Here is a 27,490-nt window from a genome sequence, read left to right on the forward strand (position 1 = left end):
AGTCATGCTACAGAAAGTCCTTTACAACTTGAATTACTGTAGTTTTTCTCTTTACGTTGTAGGCTAGATGTAAACATTGGTTTTATGCTATTTATTTATTTTTTAACTTTGTTTTGTTTTACCTTAATTTCCTTTTATGAATTTTACTGAATTTTCTTTTACCTTTTTACTGGATGTTTGGTGCAGATAGCCTAGCTGCTTTGTGCCATAAAACATTAAATCAACCAATCAACGTTAGAAAGACTTACATTTACCTTGATTGATCCTGCCTTAAGTAGGAAAGAGATTATGGAATCATTAATATGTAGCCTTATTTTTCCATTAATTATTTGAACTCTATAGATTACTTCTTCAGTTGCAGCTTCCTGTTTGGGTTTTTCTTGCTCTACTTTTGGTTTATTGCTGGGATCAGTACTGAAGATCTCCTTAAATCATTAAGAAAAAAAACAAAGCCATTTTTTTGTACAACTGAAGATAGTCTTTTATTATTTACAATCAACTAGTTATGGTAACCAAAATATTATCATCAGGGCTTGTATCTGTTTTTGCTCTTAATATAATAGCTCAGTTTACCTGAAAAGAAATTAAAACATTCATTTTTCTGAAACACTTAATAGTTTCATCATGAGACTGGTATATGATAGTTCGACAGATTTCTATATAGTGTATTCTAAACAGTGAACTATATGCTACCCAAAGAATAACCATTGAAATTATTTTGGATGTTGATGTTGTACCTTTCAAGCAGACTAAAATGTCTCAAACATGAAACCACTAATCTACCCACATGGTTATATTCACCAAGGCCTTTTGCAGAGTATGCTGGATGAGCTATGTCACATATTCTATTCAAAGGGGTGTTTTGATTTTAGTAAGACAAAATATCATTCTGAGCTTCATTTTGTAGTTGGACAGAAATCCATTAGTATGTATACATTACCCCTAGTTTGTTAGAAAAACTTATGAACTACATGTATTTATGCCAGGTTTTTGCTTCATTATTAAATTTTGTTCAAATAGATTCTTTCCATGGAAATGAAGACTCAAGTAAAAACAGAATTATCATGATAAAACTACATGTTTAATCTTCAGCTATATTATAACTTACAAATTCCATCATCAACAATCTAAAATGTTTGAAGATTGATTGGTTTGGTGTTTTTTGGAGCAAAGCAACTGGGCTACCTGCACATTCGAAGATTGAAGATTTTGTGTTTGTTTTACCTTGATTCTGTTACATTTTTTTTTATTTTACTTTCTTCATTCAATATAAATGTATTTTTCAGGTGCGAGAAAAAATGCTGTATGCATCAACTAAAGCATCTTTAAAAAAAGAATTTGGAGGGTCTTATATCAAATATGAACTCTTTGCTACTACCAAGGTAAACACATTTTCTACACTTTTTATAAAACAAATCTTGTCTCGGTAGTTGCTCCTCTTTTATATACCATTACATTGTGATTACAATGTCTGTTTATATTTTGTAAAATTCTGCCTTTTAATCTGAGCATTTTCAAAGGTAGATGATCCTTTTTCAGGGACAAACCTTTTAAAAATTCTCATTTGTAGACTGTAGTATATTTGTTAAATTGAATACTATATGTTTTCCGAAAATCATGATTATAAAACCATTCACTACTGTTGTAATGTTTGTTCCTGTTTTGTAGAATGATACATTATTTTGCATAATGTTTGTTCGTACAGAACTTTGATTTGTAAGAGAATATTGAGGTTTCAACAGTTATTATCTCAAGTTTAATTATCTTTAGCAACATTTTGTTGTTTAACACTACAATTATTCACCATTTCAAGATATAGTTTGTTTATAGATGAATATGTCTTTCAGACATGCTTTCTCAGTGAAGATTATTGTAGTATACTGTATTTTTAGTACTAAAGGAATGCATATTTGTCTGTAGAAAGTTGATCTTAAATATACAAGGTGTTTGGAAAGTCACTGTGCACTTGTATATTTATTAACAGACATGTTTCAACATAGAATACAGGAGGTAAATATGAATGACAATTATAAACAATGTTGAAAGTGACCCTCATTGGCATCAATACAGACCTGAATCCTTCTTATTTTGTTTCTAAACACCGCTATCAGTTGCTGGCTTGAAATAGACTGAATAGACATATGATTATAAAACTGCACAGTGACTTTCCGAACACCCTGTAGAATGGCTCAAAGTTAATAAAACTTTGTGTTGTGAAGTTTCTCTTTTTATGAGTCAGTCAGTATCGGAACAGTGGCAACAGCTCAGTGATTAAACAAGTATTTCTGATATAACTGTAATATTCTCAATTGTTAGTGTTTATAGTGTGTTATTTGCATCAAGATTGGTGACAAAAATTTTTCTTCTATAGGTGTTTAGAGTCCTGTTAGTTTGGCCAACTTTGTGTTTGTTGATACTGAAAAGCCAAAGTGAACATTTATCTTTAGGTTGTATCTTGTAATTTAAATTGTTTTTCATAAGCACCTCTAATGAAGAAAAATTGCCTAACTCAACTTTTGATATTAGAAATTACTAAAGCAAATTTTATATAACCTATGTCAGTTGCTCTCAACGTGTTATATAAATCCTCATGAGTGCATGGAAACCTTTTTGGGAGTGCACAATAATCATTGAAAAGCATTAACAAATACATAAAATTCCTTCCTCAGGACTGGAGATTAGTTTCGAATTACCAACAGTGATCCACTGTCTAACATTCATTGACCATACACTGTTGACTTACCCTTAAGTTACTTGTGATTTACCTTTTCATTGATATGAACTTTCTTAAAATTAGTTTTAACAAGTTTTGTATGTCAAGGATTCTCTGTTGGTTCAAAGTCCTGATAAAGAATATGCAGAATATGAGAAATTGTTAATCAGTGGCTTGTGGGATTGAGTAAAACCTCAGCAGACAGCATTTTGTTGAAAGTACTGCAAAAATGTTGGCAAAATGTTATCACAGAAGTGTACACACTGAGTCATAAGTGCACTATAAAAGTGATTATGAAATCCTGTTATTTGCTCAGACAAGAGTTTGTTGTGGGTGCTATTTATTAGCTGTCTTTCTTTTAATTTATCACTTCAACAAGAGGAATGACCATGCAGAGGTAGTTCTTATATGGCTTTGCTTGAAATTCTAAATGGAAGTTTACCGAACTTTTTTTATTTTCCAGAATGTTCTTCTAAGAAAAAATTCTGAAGTTGCTTGGTTAAAGAATTTGAAAGTTGACTTTATTTAACCCTCAATAACCAGTTATTGAAAAACATAATTTTTTGTGTATGTATCTAAAATACCCACAGGAGGATGCAAGTCTCCATGGTTATCACAAATATCTACGAGCTGAAAAGGGTCCAGCTCCACTAACACCTGCAGAAGAAGAACTACAATCAATAAAACGAAATGAGGTGTGTAATATTTTAGCAGCTGAATTAAGTCTCATATACATTTGTTTTAGATTAAGTTTGTTTTCTATGGTATTTGTAAATTCAAAACATACCTCTACAGGACACTTAGCTATTACTTGACTGCAAGGGGTTTCTTCTTTGTCCATCTAAGTATTAGTCTGATTTTTTTTCTCACTTGCTTAAGTCTTGTATACCCCACTCAATTGCCTTTGACCATAATTATCTTGTGATACTTTCCACCTATGTGCCCTCTATATTGTAACTGGTATATAAGCACCTTATTAGGATTATCACTTTTTCTCATCAGTGTCACTAACAGTTTCCAGTATTATAGTTGTTCAGAAATGCTTTAAACCTTTATCATGGTATCCAGTTGGCTTCATAATAATAACTAATAATAATAATAAAGAAACTTTTTTTCTTCTGATTGTCAAAATTATTGTTTGTGGCCCAGAGGCACAACAATCTTTGATTTAAATACACCTCTAATGTCTCTTCTACCACCAGTTTCAAAGTCGTATGGAACAAGATTCAAAAGGTTAGTGGACAGTACACTTCTACTTCCTTTCAATCTTGCTTTCTGATGGCCAGGAATCTGTTGATGCCCAGAGCATCACCAGTACTTTTGGCAAAAGCTTTTCTCATGCATCTGGTACTTTTGCTTCATCCCCCACATTCTTACCATCAAGACACATGCAGAGCAAAGCCTTTTTCCTTTTGGGCTTGATTGTCTCTATGATTATAATTGTCCTTTTATGCTAATGGATCCCAAGCTTGCTTCTCATTGGTCTGGCAGTGCATAGTCAGTTCTGATGATGTTCATTATAAGATGCTGCACAATCTCTCTCTTGCTATTCTTCTGGTTGCTTTTAATCAGATTTTGCAGGAGAAGGTTTTTGCCTTTTCATAAGTCTGGGAAGGATACCAAGATTCTTTCAAACTACCATCCAATTGCTTTGAGGTGTCTTTGTAAGATCTTGGAGAAGATGGTTAATGCTCTTCTTGTTTGGTTTCTTGAATCAAACAACCTCCTCTTGCTCACTCAGTGTGAGTTCTGACAACAGCTCTCCACCATTTAATACCTAAACCAACTTGAAATCTCAATCTGGCAGACCTTTCTCAAGTGACAAAATCTTGTTCCTGTATCTTTTACCTTGAGAAAGCTTATGATGCAATGTAAAGGTATATCATGTTGCAAGACCTCCTTTTATATGGGCTGGATGGCCATTTACCCATTTTTATTAAACATTTTTAATGAACTGGTGATTCCAAGTCCATGTGGGTTTGAGACTTTTCTGTTCTTTCCCACAGGAACTTGGAGTCCCTCAGGGTTGTATCTTGAGTGTTACATTTTGCATAATAAAGATTAAAGTCATCAGTGGACAACTTCCCCTTTAGTTGCAAATGGCCTCTATGTCGATGACTTTCACATTTCGAGTCATTCATTGAACATGAGATTTACTGAATGGCAGCAAAAGACTGCCCTCAATTGCTTAATGAAGTGGACCACATCAAACAGTTTCATCTTTTCTCATTCCAAAACCATTTGCATGCACATCTGTCACCAACAAAGGATTCACCCAGATCCCGAGCTCCATCTTGGAGACGTTGTGCTTCCCATGGTTCTGAATAGATGGTCTGCAATTGTTCCTTTTGGCTTCTATATCCAGATGCAGTTGGATGAATTGGGTATTTTCTTGGATAACAGAGCTGTATCTACTGATCAGCCCATCCCACATTGATTCTTTGGGTTCTGCTGTGGTTTATTGTGATTTGATTGTCACATATAAAATCCCTTCTACAGTTTCTGTGTTCACTGCAGAATAGTATGCCATTTCTCTTGCCCTGGATCACACTCACACAGAAGCTGTGCAGTACACAAACTGTATTATTTATACTGACTCACTTAGCTCTCTATTGGATATGGAATTGCTTCACATTAGTTCTCAGCCTGTTCTCGTCAATATTCAAAACTGACTGGCTTATTCCTCTCTATCATCTACTTCTATCCAAATTTTTTGAATACCAGGCCATGTAGGTATTCGAAGAAAGGAGCTCACTGACATCGCAACTAAGTCTGTCAGCTCTGGTATTATCACCGTCGTGCTTGTACCATACATGGACTACAGTCCTGTATTCAAGGCTTGGCTCTACACCAGTTGGCAGTCAACTTGGAGTGAGCAATGTAATAACAAGCTTTTCCAAATTCAAACATTCTATTGCTCTTTGACCGTCTTCCTTCTGTAAGGATCAGAAAGAAGTTGTTCAGGATAAACTGCATTGGTCACAGTTTGTAACTCATCACTTTCTTTTATCTGGTACTGATGCACCAAAGTGTGGTGTGTGTGACACTCAGGTCATAATAGCCCACGTTTCACTGTTATACCATCATTACGATCGAAGCGACAGCAGCATTTTAAACGCATTTTTACCATGGTTCACCCTTTATGATGTACAGTGTCATTGGCAATGATAACATTGTCCACCTCAGTTATGTTTTTACATTTTTAATTTATTTAACTCTATTTAAGATTTTAATTTGAAAATTGGACTATGTTTTGTTTTAGCATGACACCATTTTTACATATCTTAATGATTTTACTTTTTTACCTTTTTACTAGTTTATTTAGTGAGATTGCCCAGTTGCTTTAGACCAATAAATGCTAAACAACCAAAGAACTTTAAAAACTTTACAATAGAATTGAATCAATATTTAATTCTTTCACCATGAGTTTTGTTCATGGGGCCAATGTCATTACCAGTTTGTGCTTGTTATAGTTTTCATGCTATAACTTTTAAATTAGTATGCATGTGTTCATAAAATTTGGCAGATTATCTGTAAACATTACAAGACTTTCATACACAAAATATCAGTTATCTTTTACATTTTAAGTAATGTTTTTCTCATGTCTTTTTCTTTTTCCTTGCAAGATGCCTATCCAATATGCAAAGTAATTTTAAGATTAAAAAACACTGTTGCATCAGAAAATTTTTAATTTTACATGCAAAATCTTTAATATCTAGATAGCTATCAAGTAATCGAGAAAAAATTTATTTTCACTAGTGAATTTATATAATTTGTCTGATCTTGAAACCACCATAAATATTTTACCTTTTTTTGTTGTAGAATGACTACAAATTATAACCTAAAAACTTGTTTCAACTGAATAACTGAAATCTTATAACATTGTACACATTTTTTATTATATTGCCTTTTCAGCCATGTCTGGCTAAAAATTCAGAAGCTAGAATGACATGCACACATGTACTTATTGTTATGGTCCTTAGAAAATTTACCCATGTTCACTGTGTTTGTGGACTAGTGGTTTTGAAGAATAGTGATTTCAGTTATTATCCATAATATATGTATATACATTATTACTACTTACAAGTAAGTTTTAAACTTATTTTTCTTAAAACACAGAACAATAAATAGACAAAGGAAATAATTATCTTGTAGTTATTACCTTTGTACTCATTTACTGCTTAAGAAATGTTGCACATGGTGGATGTGAAAAAAAAATTATTTGTTATTGTTTCATTTATACATATGAAATAACCATAAAATCATAAATTACAATATCAATATCTTAAAATTACACTTTTAATTTATCAAGTTTAGTTACTAAGACATACTGGGTTCTAAACATATGAAATATTGAGTAGACTAAAGGTTTACCTTAGTAGTTGAAAATTTGTTTCTAAAGAAATGAAATTGTAAAACTTAAAAATAGCTGAGAAAGCTACTAGACCACTGGGAGAACATCACAAACATCTCCATTTGAACTAGTGCTGCATTTGTCATACCATGTGACAGAAAAATTAAGTGTTGTTTTTAATATTTACTTTTGAACTAAGAAGTTAAGTAACATATAATATTCTAAATTGAGTTATAATCTACAGTTTGATACCAACCATATTGACATAAATTCATAAAATAATAGCTCTAACATTTGGAATGTGATTCAGCAAACGTGATAACATAGAGTTTGACTTATGACTTGTATGGAAAGGTTAAAAGATATTGTTCAAATCTTCATATAGAGTTTATAAATGCTACTTATTTATATTTCTATATTCTGTTTTAAGAAGTCTTATAGATACATTTTATTCAAGCTGATATTTATTTTTATGATAATGCCACAGTCTGGAGTTGATATTGGAATTGACACCAAACATCAGACACTACAAGGTGTGGCTTTTCCTATTTCTGATGAGGCAACTAGTGCTTTGTTTGACATGAAGGAAGGACTAGTTAGCTATGTACAACTGGTGGGTGTTTTTATGTGCTTTTTTATATATTGAAGTTTAGTTTTTTTATTTTAATTTTTTTTTATATATAGTTATTTTTGTCATTTGAGAAAAACATTTGTCACTTTGTATAAAAGAAGCATAATTTGTTACATGTTTGTTTTTTTGGGAAATTATTTACTTTGTAGTTTGATCCCTTGGTGGGTCAGCAGTAAGTTTAAAGACTTGCAACATTAAAATTTGGGGTTTGAGTTCCTCACAGAGGATAGTGCAAAGAGCACATTATGTAGTTTTGCACTAAGCAAAATATTTGTTGTCTTCAGATGTTTAAATAGACTTGTTTATTTTTAATCATAAAATGTTAGTTTTTTTCCAGAAGAAAAGGATTCTTTGACTATATTTCTTCACACATTTTGAATGTATTAAACTTTTTTGGAGCAGGTGCTTCTTTAAATGCTTTTCTGTGCAAGTTACTGCATTGCATTCAAAATATAAACATCTTTATCACTGTATGTGAATCATGTTAACATTTATAATTTATATTATGATTCAAAGTGTTACTTTAAGTTTTAAGTTATTTATTTCAAAGAAACCTTTAAAGAAAGTACTTTAAACTTCAGATGTATTATTGTGTGACCAACAGGCTATGAAAATTTTCTACTTTAACATTTTGTATCTTCAGTAATACAATGGTAGTTTGATAGCGGTACATCAAGACAATGGTGGACTCAGCAGATGGTGCAGTGTGGCTTTGCAATAAGAACACACACACACACACACACACACACAAATAAATAAATAACCCTTTGACTCAACATTTTAAAGTTCTCTGAATGAACACAATTGATAATTAATAAATATCTTCAACCCCTGACAGCCCACTTTTAAGAGATTCATTTGAGCTTTATAGCCAGCATTAAGACATGTCTGTAGTCATTAGAAAACAGCTCATTTCACAGTGTAGCCTAACAATGGTCATTTTTACATTGGAATGCAGTTGTTATGGAATGTGTGTAACCAGCTGTAGTATTGTTGGCAGCTTAATCAGTTATAGCAACTTTTGGGTTTTTCTAACCAAAATATTTTACAGTTTTAGAAATAAGTTTAATTTATTTTGGTCTTTTAGTGATGTATTAGTTATATTTTAATATGTATATCAAAATTTTTTAAATATACTTCATATTTTTAATTAGTTCTCAAGGCTGTTAGTATTACATGGTACATGAGACTTTTAGCTAAGTGTTGAAAATCTCTGCTAAAAAAGAAAACTAATGCTTCAAGGGCACCCACCACTGACTTCTGTCAAGATGAATAATAAATGGTAAAAGACAAAAAACAAAAATAAAACATTAAAAATTAACTATATGTGAAAAGAAAAACAACTGGAATTAGAAATTTAACAAAGGAAAATCTTTAGAGACATTAAAAAATTCAAAGTTGTGTATTCAATTTCAGTTTCCTATTTTTAATAACTTCTTCGCATTTTGTACCGATAATAATAGCTAAAGCTAGTGTAATGGTAGAGAAAAAGAAAATATATTTATAAATAATTACCTTAACCTTTTAATATCCTTTCAGAAAGTTCTAAAGATATTATGCAAATGATATATAAAACTTAACATGAAGAAACTTAGTTTTATACTTAATGAGAACGTTTTACACTCCATTTGAGTTCTAGTAATTACAGTAGAAAAAACATTTTTTAGTAAAAACACTGAATTTTAAAAGTCATTATTCATGTACAAAATACTTGTGATCTCTAACAAAATCTTACCAGTTTTCCAGAGGATATGCTATAACACGTTTTGTTGTGCAAATGAAATTTGACTCGTTTTCCACAAATTACATGTTTCTGACACAAAATGGTTAAAGACTGTCATACTAACAATTTTCTCCTTGAAATTTCCAGTATTGTGCTAAAGTTATGATATTAAATTGTTTTTTGTTAATTATTGGTATTACCTGATATAGAGGTAGATATGTAGACTTACTTTGTGTATTCGTGATGGTAGGAGTCTGTTTAGTGCTGAAATAATATATTTTGAAGTATTTGTGTAGCACTAAGTTTGTAATACACCATTGTGATAGTTTTCTTTATTGTGTTTATTAATTGTTAATATTGTTTTGTAACTTCACAATATTTTAATTACTGAAATGGGACAGTACATTTTAGTGAATAAATAACTTAAGATGGCTGCAGAATGATAGCTCATTGTTCTTGCCTTTTTGTTAGGTGTGTCATTTGAATTAAACTGTTGCACGATACATGTATAATATATATCCACTGCACTGGAATATGATGAAATATTTGCCCCTAGTGGTAGCTAATGGTATTACAACACCTTACACCCTTGTGTAAGTTAATTGAAACAAATGGTCATTTTACAATATTTTCAGCATGGTGGCCGGTGTAGGCAATCTGGACCTGCTGATTTCTTTAATAGTCATTTTTTCACACAGACGACATCATTAGCTGTGTTTTGCAGTAAAGTCTCTGTTTTTGGGATATGTGACGAAATTTTGTGGAATATTACGTCATTCGAAATTGCATTAGAAGGGCAAGGAGACCAGTCAAAAAACTACTTCTTACCAACTCAATGAAGAAAAATAATATCAGTGGGATCTGAAATACAAGAACTGAATGCAAAAACAATGGAGGAAGGTGTTATTCGGTGACGAGACTCATTTCTTTGTACAGGGTCAAAGAAGTCTGCATGTTTGCAGATCTTCAGGTGAGAAACTTCAAGAATCTCACATCAATCAGTTTGTAAAACATCCATTGAAGATGTTTTGGGGCTTTTTCAGCTACTATAGTGTCAGAGGCTTACATTTCATAGAAGGTATGATACGAGTACCAGAGTACATCGAAGTTTTGCAGAGAAGAGTCATTCCAGAATTGAAAAGAGATTTCCAGATGGATCTGGCATTTTTTAGCAAGATTTGGCTCCGTACCACACATTGAAACTTGTGAAGAATTTTATGACTACAACGCGAATAATGGTGCTGGACTGGCCTGGAAACTTTCTGGACTTAAATCCTATTGAAAATCTTTGGGTGATTTGGAAAGAAAGACTTCAGGGAAAAGACTGTACTACAAAAGATAAGCTAATTGAGGTCATAATTGAGGTGTGGTACCGCGATCCAAAAAATTAGTAAAGATAGCAGTCAACTCGTGGACTCAATGCCAAAGCAGATTAATGATCTTCTGAAAAATAAAGGCAGTCATATCATGTATTAATTTGTGAGTAATTTCTGCATTCTCAGAAATAAAACTCAAAAAATTGAAAAAATCATAATTTTCCGTCTTGTTTCAATTAATTTGCGGAAGGGTGTAGATACTACCATGTAACGTGTATTTCTGTAGTTCTTTTTTTACTCAAAATAATCTTACTTTTACCCCTGATGTTTTATTATAACCATCCTATTCCTTGCTATTTGATCACAACTATCCTAATTTTCTTTGCAATTTTACATTCTTGACCTGTCACAACTAGTCAGTTTTTGGTTAGTTCTGAAACATTTTCTACATTACTATGCTAATGTTTAGTGGGGTTTTTTTTCATAAATAACTTAGTTAATTAAATATTCTCTCATAATTATGAGTATGCAATGTCATCAACCAGGAACTTAAAATAATTAGAATGCATTAATTCATCAGGTTGGTAGTCAAGCTGTTACTGATATTCTTAGCTGTAATAGTAACATGGCATTCATTATTTTAGAGTATTGATATTAACAAAGAAGAAATCAACCTTGAAGTAAAAGATCACACAGATGTTCATCAGCTGACTGAAAAAATACCAGTTGACCATGCTCGTTACCATCTGTTTGTGTTCCCTCATTCTCACGAAGGAGACTTTCTTCAGAGTGTAGGTAAGAACGTGAGTAGTGAAAGTACTGTTCCTCCTGAAGTGTGACGTTTTTAACCTGTTTGCTGCTGCTGGGACGTATATTTCTCGGTGCTACCACCCCCTCAAACTGGAACCAGACAACATTTTTCTCATTTACAGTGTGAGGGGTGTAGAAGCTCTGGGAAATGTGTGTCAGCTGAAGTTTAAGGGATAAGGAATTTTGTTATGATATTCTTGAATATAAGCTGGAACTAGTATTTGAAAAACAAACTATTTACAATTAGAATACTGTATTACTGTAACATACTAATCCTTATTCTGTAGGAATGAAGCTCATGCAATTCTTGTGTGCAGTTGCATTAATTATAACATTCCAAAGCTGGGCCTGGCATGGTCAGGTGGTTAAGGCACTCAACTCGTAATCTGAGGGTCATGGTTCAAATTCCTTTCACACCAAACATGCTCACCCTTTCAGCCATGGAGATGTTATATAGTGTGATGGTCAATCTCACTATTTGTTGGTAAAAGAGTAACCAAAGAGTTGATGGTGGGTGGTGATGACTAACCATATCAGTTGTTTTTACATGTATATTATAAACAATGTTTGGGCAGTTGTAGCTAAAAATTTTTCTACTAAGTTTTAGGTTCAATGCATTGTTCTAAGATTTATAAAGAAATTAAAATGTTTCTTGTTACTGAGGTTTACTTTATAAATTATATAATTTACACACACACACACACACACACACACACACACAGTTAATAAATTATAGCTGTCAACTGGCCTGACATGTTCAGGTGGTTAAGGCACTCAACTTTGTAATCTGAGGGTCGTGGGTTCAAATCACCATCACACCAAATCAGTGATGTCGAGAAACACACTTGTTGAGAAATTTGTATGCAAAAACGGCTCTTTTGGGTTGAGAAAATATTTTACATAGAAAAAATAGAAAAATATTTTCTCAACCCAAAAGAACTTTACATGTAAAATATATTTTCTCAACCCAAACGAGCTGTTTTTGCATATAAACCATCACACCAAACATGCTCGTCTTTTCAGCCGTGGGTTATAATGTGGCATACAGTCCCACTATTCATTTATAAAAGAGTAGCCCAAGAGTTGGCAGTGAGTGGTGATGACTAGCTACCTTCCCTCTAGTCTTACACTGATAAATTAGAGAGAGCTAGCAAAAGTAACACTTGAGTACATTTGCACGAAATTCAAAACAAGCCAAAGCTGTCAGTTATATATGTCTGAAATATTAAAGCTTCAAAATGTTGAACAGACTGTTAAAAATCATATTGTATGTTAATGTAATAATTGAATACCTGGTAAGTGAAAACTTTTTTAGTTAATAATAATAAAATAATTCGTGATTATTCTTCCACTGTAGCTTATTGAGTACAGGTATAATTCATATTTCTTGGTCTCTATTTGCAACACTATACAGAGTTTTCATTTTTCAGTATTCATCTACTCAATGCCAGGCTACAACTGCTCCGTTAAAGAAAGAATGCTGTATTCAAGCTGTAAAAACCCACTCTTAGAATATGTAGAAGATAAAATTGGAGTTCTCATAGCAAAGAAGGTAATTCAAGCTAATACCTACAAGAAAAAGAACTACACAAAGAGATGGTAGTATGTACTGTGAGAATTAGTGAAGAGCATTGTTGTTTTTATGAGTACCACATCAGTTATTTAGTTGAACATCTATTTGTTGTTTATTTTGATTTAGCGATTGTTTTTAACTATTACTTGTGTTGTCTTATTCTAAACAAAACATGACTTCTTTGATTTAAGATCATTTCTACTATTTCTCAGGTAATGCAGTCTGATTTTAACACAGATTTTAATCATCAGAGTCTTGAATTTTGATATGGTCACTCACTTCTATGCACAGATAGCTATATGTCTTTTGAAGTTGCACTATCTGTTTGAGAGTATTGCATGCCTTGTGAAATTTCCACTAAAATTTGTGTGAAACATGCAAACTAACACTACTGCATAATGACACATCTTGCAGCTAAACCTTCCACCAGGAAGTTTGCTGAGATTCTGTATTTTTTCTTTACTCTCAGATTTAAGTTTAAGCGAGCTTAATCTAGTTGGTATGGTTTCACAAATCATGGACTCTGTCTCGGGTAACGTAGGTGAAGAGATTCCCCACACAGTTCAGTTTATCACTTTTCTGCTCAAGTTCTTTATACAAAGATGTGATTATTGTCTTGCATTGTGTAGCATTATCTTTATAAAGCCTGCTGTTATCTCTTCTGCTTATCTCCTTTGTTCTTTTTGTGGGATAGCTTACATTGAAGAGGATTTTAACCCTTTTTTTTTCAGGTAGTTTACTAGATACTTTATATCACATTCTTGTCATCTATTTCACTGCTTTGTTTGTTTCATACCTTTCCAGCTGTGCCATCTATTTCTTGCTTCTCTTGCTGTTCTTCTGATTTGTTTTTAACCAGACCTGACAGGAGAATGTTTTTCCTGATGCCTGGCAACAGGCTATTGTCCTACCTTTCTCTTAGCCTGGGAAGGATCCCAAGATTGCTTCAAACTACTGTCCAGTTGCTTTGACAAGCTGTTTTTGTAAGACCTTAGAGAGGGTGATTAATGCTCATTTTGTTTGGTTCTTCAAATAAAGCAACCTCCTCTCACCCACTTAGTGTGAGTTCCGACAACAGCATTTCTCTATGGACCACCTTATTAAACTTGAAACATTAATCAGAGGAGCCTTTCACAAATGAGAACATCTAGTGTTAATATTCTTTGACTTTGAGAAGGCTTATAATACCACATGGAGGTATGGCATTTTGCTAGGTCTCCACTTATGTGGGTTATGTGGTCATTTGCTCATTTTTATTAATTTTTTCATGGACAGGTGATTCAAAGTTCATGTGGGTTCGACACTTTCCCGTTCTTTTCCACAGGAACTTGGAGTTTCTCAGGGCTGTGTTTTGAGTGTCACACTTTTCATTATAAAGATTAATGTCATCACTGAACAACACCCTCTTACTGTTGTAAACAGTCTCTATGTCACCAAATTTCACATCTCGTCAGTTGTCGAAAGTGAGGTATATTGAGCAGCAGCTACAGACTGACCTCAATTGTTTGCTGAAGTGGGCCACAGCAAACGGTTTTATCTTCTCTCTTTCTCTAAAACTCTTTTCATGTACTTTTGCTGCCAACGGGGTATTCACCCTGATCCTTAACTCTACCAGTGAAGTTGTGCTGCCTGTGGCTCCTAAGACAAAGTTCTTGGGGCTTATCTTTGACTGTAAGCTGACCTTTATACCACACATCAAGTAGCTACAGGTTGAATGTACAAGAGCACTGAACATCCTCTGACCTGCTCCCCAAGTGTTGGAAAAAAAGGATGCAATGTTCTTTGCTAAAGGTATATTGTGCTCTTTTTCGATTGAAACTAGATAAATGGGTCACTGGTCTATGGCTCTGCCAGGACATTGGCCTTCAAGATGCTGGACCCCATTCATCATCAGGGCTTTCCACACTTCCCCAATCCAGAGCTTTTACACAGAATCTCATGCTTCAAAGTTTAATCCTCACTGCAGCATCCCACCTGGGGTTGTGTTTTCCTTCCTTGATGGGTCATGCTTTTTCAGAACAGATGATCTGCCATTGTTCCTTTTGGCCTTCATATCCAGGCACAGTTGGATATTTTGGGTCTGTCCTTGGGTAACATTGCTGTATCCACTGGCCAGTCTATTTTACCATGGCTTATTACAATCCTCAAATGTGACCTTTCTGAAAGTCATCTGAGAAAAGCAGTTATTCCTGATTGGAAATACTGTCTTTTATTTGCTGAAAATCTTTTGAACCATCTTTCCATTCCCATTCATATGGATGGTTGGAAATCAGGCAACCCTGTGGGTTCTGCCATGGTTTGTTGTGGTTCAGTGGTTGCACACAGATACCCCTCTACAGTTTCTGTGTTCACTGCTGAACTGTGTGCTATTTCTCTTGCCCTAGATCACATAGAAGCTGAGCAGTACTTGAATTGCACAATTTATACTGACTCACTCAGTTCTTTACTGGCCCTGGAATCATTTCACATTAGTTTTCATTCTGTTCTCAAAATTGACTGACCCACTTTAACATCTATTTCTATCCAGTTTTTCTGGCTACCAGACCATGTTGGTATTTGTGGAAATGAACTTGCTGACACAGCAGCTAAATCTGTCTGCTCTGGCACTATCACTGCTGAACCTGTTCCATACATGGACTATGGTCCTATATTCAAGGCTCAGTTCAAACCAGTTGACTTGGAGTGAGCAATGGGAAAGCAAGCTTTTCCAAATAAAACTCCCTATTGGACTTTAGCCATCTTGTTTCCATAAGGATCTGAAAGATGAAGTTATCCTCACTAGACTATGCATTGGTCACAGTTTCTTAGCTCAGTTTTATTTTATCTATGACTGATGCATCAATGTGTTGTCTATGTGACACTCGGGTCACTGTAAGCCACATTTTACTGTCTTGCCATCTTTACAACTCTCAACGACGACACCACTGTAGACGTGTTTGGTCCCAAGGTTTATCCTTATCATTGGACAGTGGCATTTGTGATGGTGATACTGTCCACCTGACAAATGCTTGTAGTTTTTTAAAGGCCATTGACCTTTTTAATTTAAGTTTTTAATTCATAAATTACACCTTTCCTTGATTTGATTCCTTATTATGAATTAAAGTACAACTAATTTGAAATGAAGTTAGAAAATGGCCATAACATCAAATAACTCAAAACTAGGACTGGAAAGGTCAACCTCAGATGACTGGTGAGTTATAATAATTAAAATTATACAACAGAAAGTCTTTTAAAACTTTTATTACTGTTCTTTCTCTCTTACTGCTGTAAACTAGATATAAAAATTGGATTTGATGCTTTAATTTTTTAATTCAAAAATTGAACTTTTTGTTTCACCTTGATTCATTTTTACGAATTTTAATAATTTTACATTTAATGTTTTACCAGATGTCTGGTGCAGATAACCTAGTTGCTTTGCACCTTAAAGCATCAAACCAAACAATCAACCAACCTTTATTAGATATCTTCAAATATGGAGAACTAGCTCACAAAGTATTATAGACAGAAGTTAGTTAAAACAAATACAATCAACATGAAGCAATTTCTCCTTTTACACTTCTAGTTAGCATGTAATGATTTCTTGTGTATATCAGATTGACTTCAGATTATCCAAAATATTGAGGTTTGGTACTATTGAATATATTTAATCATATTATCTGCTTGAACTTACTTCAATATTTGTTTTGTAATAACTAAATTTTAAAAATTAAGAATGTTAAAAGTTTTCTTTCATTAATTTCTGTTTTTTCTGGACAGTTGGAAGTTGATGATCCTAAAGAAATCACTGAAGAGTTTTTATATGATGAGATACATCCCAAAAAGAACATCTACAGACAAAAGTTTGCTAAGCCTAAAGGTCCTGGAAACCGTGGGGCTCGGCGGTTAATTCGTTCTAAGAATGATGATGAACATCAAGAAGATTCATCATAATTTTCTGAAAAGTGCACTTAAAATCAAAAGATGTTTGTATACTTGTTTCAATGTACAATAAGATTTAAAATTAGAAAAATGTGGAGTTAAAATGGTTAATTTTTTATGAAAGTTTCAATTTCTTTACTGTTACTTTCATGTAATGGTGCATTTAATTGTTATTACTTTGTGCAAAATTTTTACATTTTCAAAGTCAAAGCAATAAATATATGTGGAGTAATGGGAAAAAATTATGTATGTATAATGGTAAAATTGCATTCGTAAATGTCTTCAGAGACAGAAATTCATAATATTATCTCTTTGAAAGTGTGTAAAGTAGCTGAGATGTTAACAAACTGTATGTTTGTTATGTGATAAAGCACTTCCTGGTTAGGTGAAAAGAACCTTCAGTGATGAGAAAAAAACTCGCTTGTTTGGATGATGTAGGATGAAGCAGGTTTACTTTGTGAGAGAAAGTTATTCCAGTATTCATGAGGCCAATTTGTAGTTGATTTATTTTTATAATGTTATAAATCGTTATTGTCAGGTTAAAAGTTGAATAAAAATATACTATACATGAGGCATTTCCTGTTAAGGTAATGTGTAATAATTTAGATTATTTTATTATTTGATAAGATTAGTGTGTGTATCTGTATAAAATATGTACTTTTAAAACTAGAGTAATATGATTAGATGATTATTATTAAAATGTTCTCTACAGCTGCAAGTTTGTGGAGATTAAAACAGAGAAATGTAAGTGAATATGGAAAAGTAAAGCATTGCAAGATATTGAAAGAATGAATAGGCAAAACCTTCGTACATATGAGCAGAGTGAAAAATAAGTCTCTTCATTGTCTCAAACATTTTCTTTATTACACATTTCTCATAATTTGAACTGTCTAAACACTTTTCTACACAAGAAAGGGGATAATGTGTTTGGGTACTTGAAGTTTGCATGATAGAATATAAACCAGTTAGAATATATACCTGTTCACTGCAACTGGTATAATTTCTAATATCTGTATGGTATTGTGAGATTTCAATTTTTTATATTTTTTTCTCTTGTTTTTTATCCATTTGCAGTTGTTGTTATCTTGTTTTTACTTGTGTGTACAGACACACACCCGTACATTTACTAACATCCATGACAACTATAACAAGTCTTACTTGTTAACCCTATGTGAAAGGTATTGACGCATTGCACTAACCCTCCTTTGTGTGAGGCTAGACATAGCACTGTTTACTACAAGTTTGAATTCATTAAATGTATATTTATCAAATTTGAGAGATTTGTTACACAAGAAGTCAGATGTTTTAGAAAAGTTCTAGTGAATTTATAGAATCAGTCTTATAAGGATGTAATTGGTTTTTGTGCTAGTTGGTTTTATGTTAACAATTAAAATACGTTTTTCATTGTACAGTTTCATATTTCAGTAAATAAAAACATTTTATCTGTTATTTACTTCACTCTAACACTATCAAAATCAGCAATGTAAAGTGATAGTCAGTTACTTTCTTTTATCTTTTGTAGAATGATTGAATATTATAATTGAAAATTATAAACTATTTATATTTGCAACCAAAACTAACAGGCTTTTCATATCTAGTTTCATTGCTGTAAGTTTGCATTTAGATCTCCTCAGAGTATGCTAAAAACCATTTATCACAGCAGGACAATTTTGGATAAACAAAAGGTTGATTTACAAACATACATGGACAAAAGGGTTGATTACATGCATACATGGACGAAAGGGTTGATTACATACATGGTCAAATTACAACATTTTGTGATATGCTTGTTATCACTAGTAGTTTTTTCTTTTATATTTTCATAGTTCATCTGTTTTTTGATTTTCTACATTTGAGTTACTTTTGTAACAATGAATAAAAATTACACAAGAAACAAAATTTAGTACTTATATTCAGACTATTGTCTTTTATCAGTTAGAAGATCAAAGACTGTAGCCCTACTTTAGTTTCATAATGATGTTGGATTACAACAAGATTTTGATTTCAAATATGCAATTTAAAATACAAATTATTATTCACATAAAAATAGTGTTAAAACTACTGTTATTTAAGGTATTTCTAGCAAAATTATAAGTAGGTTAAGCTATTCTATTAGCTGGTCAAGCCAAACTTTACAAAGGGAGGGAATGAAATTAATGCCAGATGTTTGATAATGTCATCTAAACAAGCTAGCATCATAAAGAATTCTCTAAAGTAGTCTTCTCTTTCTGTTGGTTATAAATAATTCACTAGCAATTGTCGAGTATAATTATTTACTTTTTAAACTAATTAATTATGTGGGAGGAGCATTACCTTTAGGTTTGACTTCCATGTTTATACCTCACTAAAACAAGAAGCTTGAGGATATAAATTTGAATTTTAGCTTAGTTATACCTGTACTACAAGTGTGTAATTTGTGCCAAACTGGAAAAATTATATAAAAGTAGAAGGAAAATCTGAAATGGGTTATTCACAGTGAAGAAGGATCACGTATTACAGAAAAATAAAAATTGAGAATTTACATAAATATATTCTTTTGATATTAAGAAATAAAAACTTGTAATAAAATTTAAATTATAAACTGTGTTTTGATGCCAGATTTATTGAAATAATTTGGTAACTGAAGCTATTTAATTAAATTTTGAGTGTAGCTCCAGGTATAGGTTGCCACATCTACATCTCTCTCTCTCTCTCCCCTTCATTGTACTAATAGGGTTCAAAGATAATTGTACTAATCCTCTTTTTTTGTGTGTGTGTTGCATTCTCCTTTGCTGTTATTTCCCATAAAGGTATTTATGGCAAAATATCTTAAATATCTCAGAATACAATATCAGATAAGGTAATATAAATAATTAAATATTGCATTATATTTGAATTTATTTTGTTAGAGAAATATGAAATTTTGTTTCGTCATCAAGTTTTTTTTTCTTTTTATGTTGAACAATTCATTTATACAGATATTCATACATTTCCCGTATGGAAACAATTGTTTGCTGTCTTAACATGTTGAATGTTTTCAGTATGTTCAAGGTTTGTAAATTGTTAGGTCTATCAGTGAGATGAGAATGTGGACATGAAACTTATTTTTCCTGCTGTTAAGCTTGTGTGTGTTGTTTAGCAATTGGCTGGTTTATAAAAGGAAAAAAACACCTAAATTAGGCTGCAGATAATGTTTACTGTCTGGTTTTTCTCGCTGGTCAGCATTTTGACCTGTCCATTTTGCCAACATATCACAAAGTGTTGATTGGGTTAAAAATACCAGCGTTGTTTGAAAATTATGCAAAACAAAAATTTTTCAAAATATAATGAATTGATGAGTTTAATAAATAATTTTAATTATTTCAAACATTTCATTGATCAAGTAGAAAGTATGCAACTTAACTTAGTTTTGAAATGTATTAAAAATAACCATTTTTAATGTAAAATTGTACAAATAGAAGTGTTGAATTAATGAGTGGTTAAAACATGAAAATAGTATTTAATATTTATTTTTAAATATTAAGAGAAACAATGAAGATTTGTTACACTTGACACTGAAAACATACTTTCATCCAATTTGTGAACATTATTTTGTAGTAATATATTTTATAAGTAATATAAAGCCTTATTTTTAGATTGAAACATCATATTTTCAGGTTAAAAGTATCCTTATTTATGTGCAGAGATAATTTACACTGTTAATTATGTTTAATTAAAACTATTCCTTGTACTATGAGTTGTCTCGGTTTCTACTGTTTTCTTTAGTCTTGAATTATTGAACAATTTCTTTTGCTGAGCATAACGTAATAGTAAAGAAATAATTATATGAATGTTATTCATGTGTATTTCGTCCTTGTTATCTTGTGTAGCAAAAGTGTTTAGTCATTCACTTCAGTTGGAGAAACAAGGGAAGTGTCAGTAAATATTAACTTAATCTTTCTTTTAAAGTCATATCTAAATATTTTACAAAAGAACTATTGCATCACATTATGATAAAATGTCAACAAATGATCTAGAAGAGTTAATTACACACACACACACACATTAATAATGTACATCTTTTTCAGGGTAGTAGTAGTGTGCTTCAGTGAAATCTGTAGAATTTACCAGGCTATGTAAACTGGTTTAATTTATTGAAATACTTTGTTGTATATGAAGTGAATAAATGCACAAACATTTGTTGGTAATAACAAAAAAAAAAATATTTTAAATGTTCTGAAGTTTGCTTCCATCTGTTTGTACAATCAAGATAAGTTTATAAAAGATAGAAGGCTTATAGGGTAGAGTATTATATAGTTAGACATTCCATTCTCAATGTGATACCTAGGAACCATACAAAGTATTACTGAGTTTAATGTTATATGTCATCTTGGTTTCTAAGCTGTTCTTCAAATAATTGTAGGAAAGATTTCATTAAAATTCTCTACTTGTCACATGTAGTTAATAGTCTTGGACTGTTTTGTTTTGTGATTATCAGTGATGGTCATATAAATATAAAGTATGTACATAATTTCTCAAGTATTTTTTTGTGTTCTATATGTTTTACAAAATAACCAAGTCAAAAACAGGTGTGGTTGTTTCTGAAACTTTTGCATACAACATATGCAATCTCAAATAACATTTTTGTTCACATTATAGGTCATTGCATCTGTGTAATGAAGAATCATGACATAGTGTTTGCAGATAGTTATAAATAAATGTAGCTCTTAGTTTTGGAATGCCGTGTTAAATAGACTTTCATAAGTCCTTGCAAGGAACAATCATTGATAACATGTGGGAAATTTCTAAATGATACATTTTTTTAAATGTTGAAGGTAAATATATTCCTAACAGAAAGAAAAGGGTTGCTTCAGTGGAAAAAAAGTTTGTTCACAAAGAAAAGCATCATAAATTTAAGAAATTTAAATTAACTGGCATGACTCAAGATATGGAAGATTATAAAAGATCAAGACATTTGATGACATGGAAAACTGTGGCATTGAAAAGGGTGTATGAGAAAAGATTGGCTGAAAATATAAAAATTAACAGTAAGGATTTCTTTAAATATATTATGGGTAAAGCAAATGTTACAATTCAAATAAGACCCATGAAGGAAGATTAAGGCAGGCTCATATCTGTTTATTATGACATGATTTGGTTATTAAATTTTATATTTTCTATGGTTTTTATTAGCAAATATTTAAGCACTATTTTGCATCTTGAACAGTTGATAGTTGGAAATGAGATCAAAGAAGATGACTGCAATAATTCTGAGCTGGAATGGAAAGAAATTGATAAGTTTAAAGAACAATAATACTCCTGGGCCATATAATATTTTCCCAATGGTTTTGAAGGAGGTCAGAGATTGAATATGCAAGCCACTTGCAAATATGTTTTGTTAGTCCTTGAATATTTGGCAGGTACAAGAATATTGGAAATTAGCTAAGGTGACTCTTTTTTTTTTTTTCAAGAACTGTGAAACATTGTCGCAGTAACTATAAACCCATTGGCCTTACAGCAGTTGTGGGAATAATTTTGGAAAATAATTTAATAAAGTTCAGAATTTTATTGGATAGCCAACATGGTTTCACTAAGGGAAAGTCTTGCCTTATAAATCTTTTGACATTCTTTGCTTGTGTAGAGGAGAGTAAAGATGTAGATTTGGTACCTATGGATTTTCAGAAAAGCAGTCAAGGTGCCATGTAAGAGGCTTGAATGAAGAAACAACTCTTCAGCTGTGTGAGATAAATTAGTAAATTGGATAAAAGAGTGGCTTGATGGAAGAAAGTAGAGGGTCGTTGCAAATGGAATTCAGTCAAACTGAATTAATGTCACAAGTGGTATATCTCGGGGTTCAGTCTTAGTCAAACTGGATCAATGTCACAAGTGGTATATCTCAGGGCTCAGTCTTAGTCAGTCAAACTGGATTAATGTCACAAGTGGTATATCTCAGGGCTCAGTCTCAGTCAGTCAGATTGGATTAATGTCACAAGTGGTATATCTCAGAGCTCAGTCATAGTCAAACTGGATTAATGTCACAAGTGGTATATCTCAGGGCTCAGTCTTAGAACCATTGTTCTTTTTTATTTAAATCAATTACAGAGATGAACTATAGTCAGTAAATTGCTTAAATGTACAGGTGATATTAAGGTTTGGGTTCTTGTTAGCTGTGAAGAGGATGCTGCTAGTTTACAAAAAGATTTACATCATTTAGTAGTTGGGAAAATAAATGGCATATGGGTTTTAATTATGTTAAATGTCAGAAAATACATGTGGGTTATCACATTTTAAATTATAAGTAAAATTTGGATAGGAATACCCTTAGCAATGTCATTTAGGATAGGGTTCTTGATGTAATTGTTGTTCAGTCTGTAAAGCCATCCAAACAGTTTGGTGTTCCTAGCATTAGGGCAAATAGGATTTTAGGTTGTATCTACAGAAATGTTAAAAGTCTAAAGGAGTTAATTGCATTGTATAGGTCACTGATTAGACTTCATTTAGAATATTGTGTTCAGGTTTGGGCACCTTACTTCAGGAAAGTCATCAAATTGTTGGAGAAAGATCATAGGAGGATTATTGGAATGGTTCCTGGGATAGAGGAATTGTCTTATGAGGATGACCTGATTGAGGTATAAAAGAATGGAGATGGAATTGTTAGTGTGATGTATCATCTTTTTTTCCTTCTTCACAGTAAGAATAGTGGGACTAAGGGATAGAAATATAAAATTTTGGCAGGATTGGAGTTATCTTCGGCTAAGACAGTTTTATTTTTCTAACAGGGTGGTTGGCCTTTGAAATGGGTTGCCTTCAAATATATGGAAGAGGTAAATATTAAGCAAGTGTAAGAGAGGTATAAGAGAATGGAGATGGAATTGTTAGTGTGATGTATCATCTTTTTTTTCCTTCTTCACAGTAAGAATAGTGGAACTAAGGGATAGAAATATAAAATTTTGGCAGGATTGGAGTTATCTTCGGCTAAGACAGTTTTATTTTTCTAACAGGGTGGTTGGCCTTTGAAATGGGTTGCCTTCAAATATATGGAAGAGGTAAATATTAAGCAAGTGTAAGAGAGAGCTTGATAAATATATGAATGGTAAGGTCTGGCTTCAAGATTTTGTAAAATATATTAACAGTTTTGTGTTGGTAATATATAGTAATTATTTTGCATTGAGCAGAAAATGTTTAAATGGAAACTTCTTATGAGCAAAATAATTTTTTCTTATCAGACTCATCACATTCAAATTTGATTGTGGTGTATGTAGTTAAATTTGTTTTAGTCTATTTTATTCTTGAATGCATTTTGAAATATTTAGTTAAAAACAATGAATTATTAACTTAATAAAGTGATTTGTTTTTGAGGAAACATGCTATGTTTCAACAGAACATTGGTCTGTCTTCTTGAGGTATAATTTGTATTGCTTAGATCAATAGTTATCACTCACTCAGTCTGTCATTATTATATTTAACTTATTTTTTTCTTTCACTAAAATTCAAGTATCTACGAAGGCCTAAATCTCCATAAAATTTCTAGGCTTCACATACTTATTAGATAATGTAAAAGACTCCTTATTGTGAACAAAATATTAAAATATCAGTGGTGTTTGAATCTATTTTATTTGAACACATAGTAACCTAAGTTAATTTGGGTATGTGAATAATGTTATGCCATTTCTTAAAATTCATTGATATTATATAAAATAACTGAGCAGTTGGTGCACTGTGTAAAGTGCCTTACAAAAGTGTTCACCCCTACCAGTGAAGTCATATTTTAATGAAATACATACATGATTAACCTTTTTTTTTTTAATAAATTTGCTTTTATTTAAAGCTTTTATGATCAAATTTGACACTGTTATGTGTAAAAGAAGTTTAAAGTCAGCAAAACTTATAAAGAAAATATCTAAATTGAAATTTGCTGGTTGCATAAATATTTAGCTCCATATGCCAGCACTTGGTGGAAGCACATTAGGCAGCAGTTACTGTTGTGAGTATTTTTGGACAAATTTCTACCAGCTTTACATGGGATGGTGTGGTATTTACCAATTCTTCCTGGCAAAATTGCTCAAATTCTAAGTTCATTGGGGAATGTTAATGGACTGTAATCTTCACATCCCACCATAAATTTTCTATTGGATTTAAGTCAGGACTTTAACTGAACTACTTGAGAAACATTCACTTTCTTCTTTTTGAAACCACTCTAGTGTGGCCTTTAGTTTTGTACTTTGTATCATTGTCCTGATAAAATGTGAATTTTCAACCCAGTGTTAGTCTTGGCTCATTGAAGGATTCTTCTGTTCTTTGCATCATCATCTTCTCAATCTTCCAAGTCCCTGCTAATTAGAAGCATCTCCAGAACATGATACTGCCATCACTATGCTTGACATTTGGTATGATGTTGAATGGGTGATGTGTTGGGCATCCACCTTGAATTTAGACCAAAAAGCTCACTTTTGTCTTGTGTGACCTTAAAACTTTCTGCCACAAGTCTGCATTATGGTTTCCATGCATTTTTGCAAACTTTATATGAAATTAAAGATGATTTTTTTCAATAATGGATTCTTTCTGGCTACTTACCCACACATACCAGCCTTGTGTAGAGAGTGGGATACTGTTGATGTATAAACACTGACTCCCACTTCAGACATAGAAGTTTGCAGATCTTTCAAGATCACTGTTGGCTTCAGAGTAACATCCTTAACCAGTTTCTGCTTGCACAGCTGCTTAGTTTAGAAGATCAGCCTGATCTGGGTAGTGATTTGGTAGTTTGAAGTACATTCCTCTTCCTACTGATGGACTTCACTGTAGTCTGATGAATAATTAGTGGCCTTGAAATGCTCTTGTAATTGCCTTCTGATCTGTGCTTCTCTACAACTTTATCCTTGACTTGTTTAGCAAGATCCTTGATCTTGTTGGTTGATCCTTTTTCTGATTGGTTTGTCATATCGCTCTGCAAGTTTTGGCTTGAACAGATGCGTTTACTCTGAAGCCAAGTTAAACCACTTTGATTACACACAGACAGAGATCATTTTGTGACCTTAAGGTGAAAAAGAAAAGAGATCTTTAACACGTATAAATAAAAACATTAAAATGTGGCCTACAGCACTATAACAATATTTTAAAAATAAATAGTTAATGTGTTCTTGCTACAATAATAGATAAATGCCATCACTATTATCTTCCTTAATGTTTTGTTGCAAGTTTTGGCTCATTGCTGTATCCATTCCTATGATCATAAGTTTATTGAACATAAAATACAATTCTTTATGCTAATAAAATGTTTCCTGTAGCATAAACATTCACCAGTATCCTTTCTTTGTCATCTGTTTATAACTACAATAATTTATCTCAAGATTAAAATAAGGTTTTTGTCAATTGTTGAAAAGTAGCAGAAACAGGACAGTTGTAATGGATTTGTTTAATACAAGTTAATCATATAAAAAAAAAATTCATTAAATAAGACAAAGATCCAATCTTTGAGCATAAACTGTAGGGTTACCTCTTACTCAATCATGTCAATACTTGTGTACGAAGAAGTTAAGTTACCTACTACAATACCAAAATCATATTTAATATGCATATAGTCTATAAATCAAGCTGTACTGTAAGACTAATATTATCAATTACATTATCAGGCAAACTATTTCACAGTTTTAACATTAGACTTGGTAGACTACATCTAGGTATGGCCAAGGTACTGTTATCTACTTTCATTTGTTTCTCTACCAAACAAATCAACAAGCCATCATTGAGATACCAAACTGGTAAGTGACTCTTAATGGATTGTGAAGCATTGAAGTGAACAATAAAGTTCTGCAGTACAGAAAGCCTGATAGCAAGGTGGCTTCAACAGTATCAGGAATACCACTTAAAGAGTTGGTATTACATTAGAAATATTCAAACTCTGATGCATTATCGCAAAAGCCGTTTATCACTGATGGATGTAAATACTGTGGAAAGCGAGAAGTACAATATAATGAAGGCAACAGAGAGGGGTCAAAGAAATGACATCTACAAATAATGAAAAATTATTTTGGCCTAACATTCAAAAGAAAAATGCTTAAGGTGCCAGTATTATGCTGATTATTCATTGAATTTGGAATGCTTTTCCTCGTAGAGGGTGGCTCAATACTACCTGAAAACAGTGACATACTTGACATAATGAGATTTTTTGAATGTCTTGAAGAAACTTATGTCACAAATCATTTAGTACTCCACGTATACTCTATAACCAGAAGCACTTCAAAAACTTTCAACAGATGAGAACTTATGTGTCAAGTGAGAGGATAAAGAGTGTGAGAATTGGGTTGGATATTGAAACTCTTTAGAGGATTGGTGTAAATCATTTGAACAGTGCTGCAAGTAAAACATCCAGAATCATCAAATTAGAAACTGCAGTACCGTTTTGTAGAATCATCACTTGTGAATTTCTTCCTCCTCTAACCCAAAAGTTAAAACAAACATCTTGTTGATAGTAGAATTTTTCATCAAACATAC

General features: G+C 32.3%; 1 protein-coding gene across 2 annotated transcripts in view; it reads left to right on the forward strand.

Moving 5' to 3' along the window:
• The window catches only part of LOC143244059 (twinfilin-1-like), a 40,784-nt gene extending 19,328 nt beyond the window's left edge, over positions 1-21,456 (forward strand). For both annotated transcript variants that reach the window (XM_076488083.1, XM_076488090.1), the window contains 6 exons: positions 1,287-1,382; positions 3,304-3,408; positions 7,555-7,680; positions 11,382-11,532; positions 12,978-13,099; positions 16,877-21,456. In XM_076488083.1, the coding sequence (XP_076344198.1) occupies positions 1,287-1,382; positions 3,304-3,408; positions 7,555-7,680; positions 11,382-11,532; positions 12,978-13,099; positions 16,877-17,050 (774 nt within the window). In that variant the 3' untranslated portion in view covers positions 17,051-21,456. The remainder of the gene's footprint in view (positions 1-1,286; positions 1,383-3,303; positions 3,409-7,554; positions 7,681-11,381; positions 11,533-12,977; positions 13,100-16,876) is intronic.
• Positions 21,457-27,490: the final 6,034 nt, after the last annotated feature.

The sequence above is a fragment of the Tachypleus tridentatus genome, chromosome 1, assembly GCF_004210375.1.
Source record: "Tachypleus tridentatus isolate NWPU-2018 chromosome 1, ASM421037v1, whole genome shotgun sequence".
Classification (NCBI taxonomy): Eukaryota; Metazoa; Arthropoda; class Merostomata; order Xiphosura; family Limulidae; genus Tachypleus; species Tachypleus tridentatus.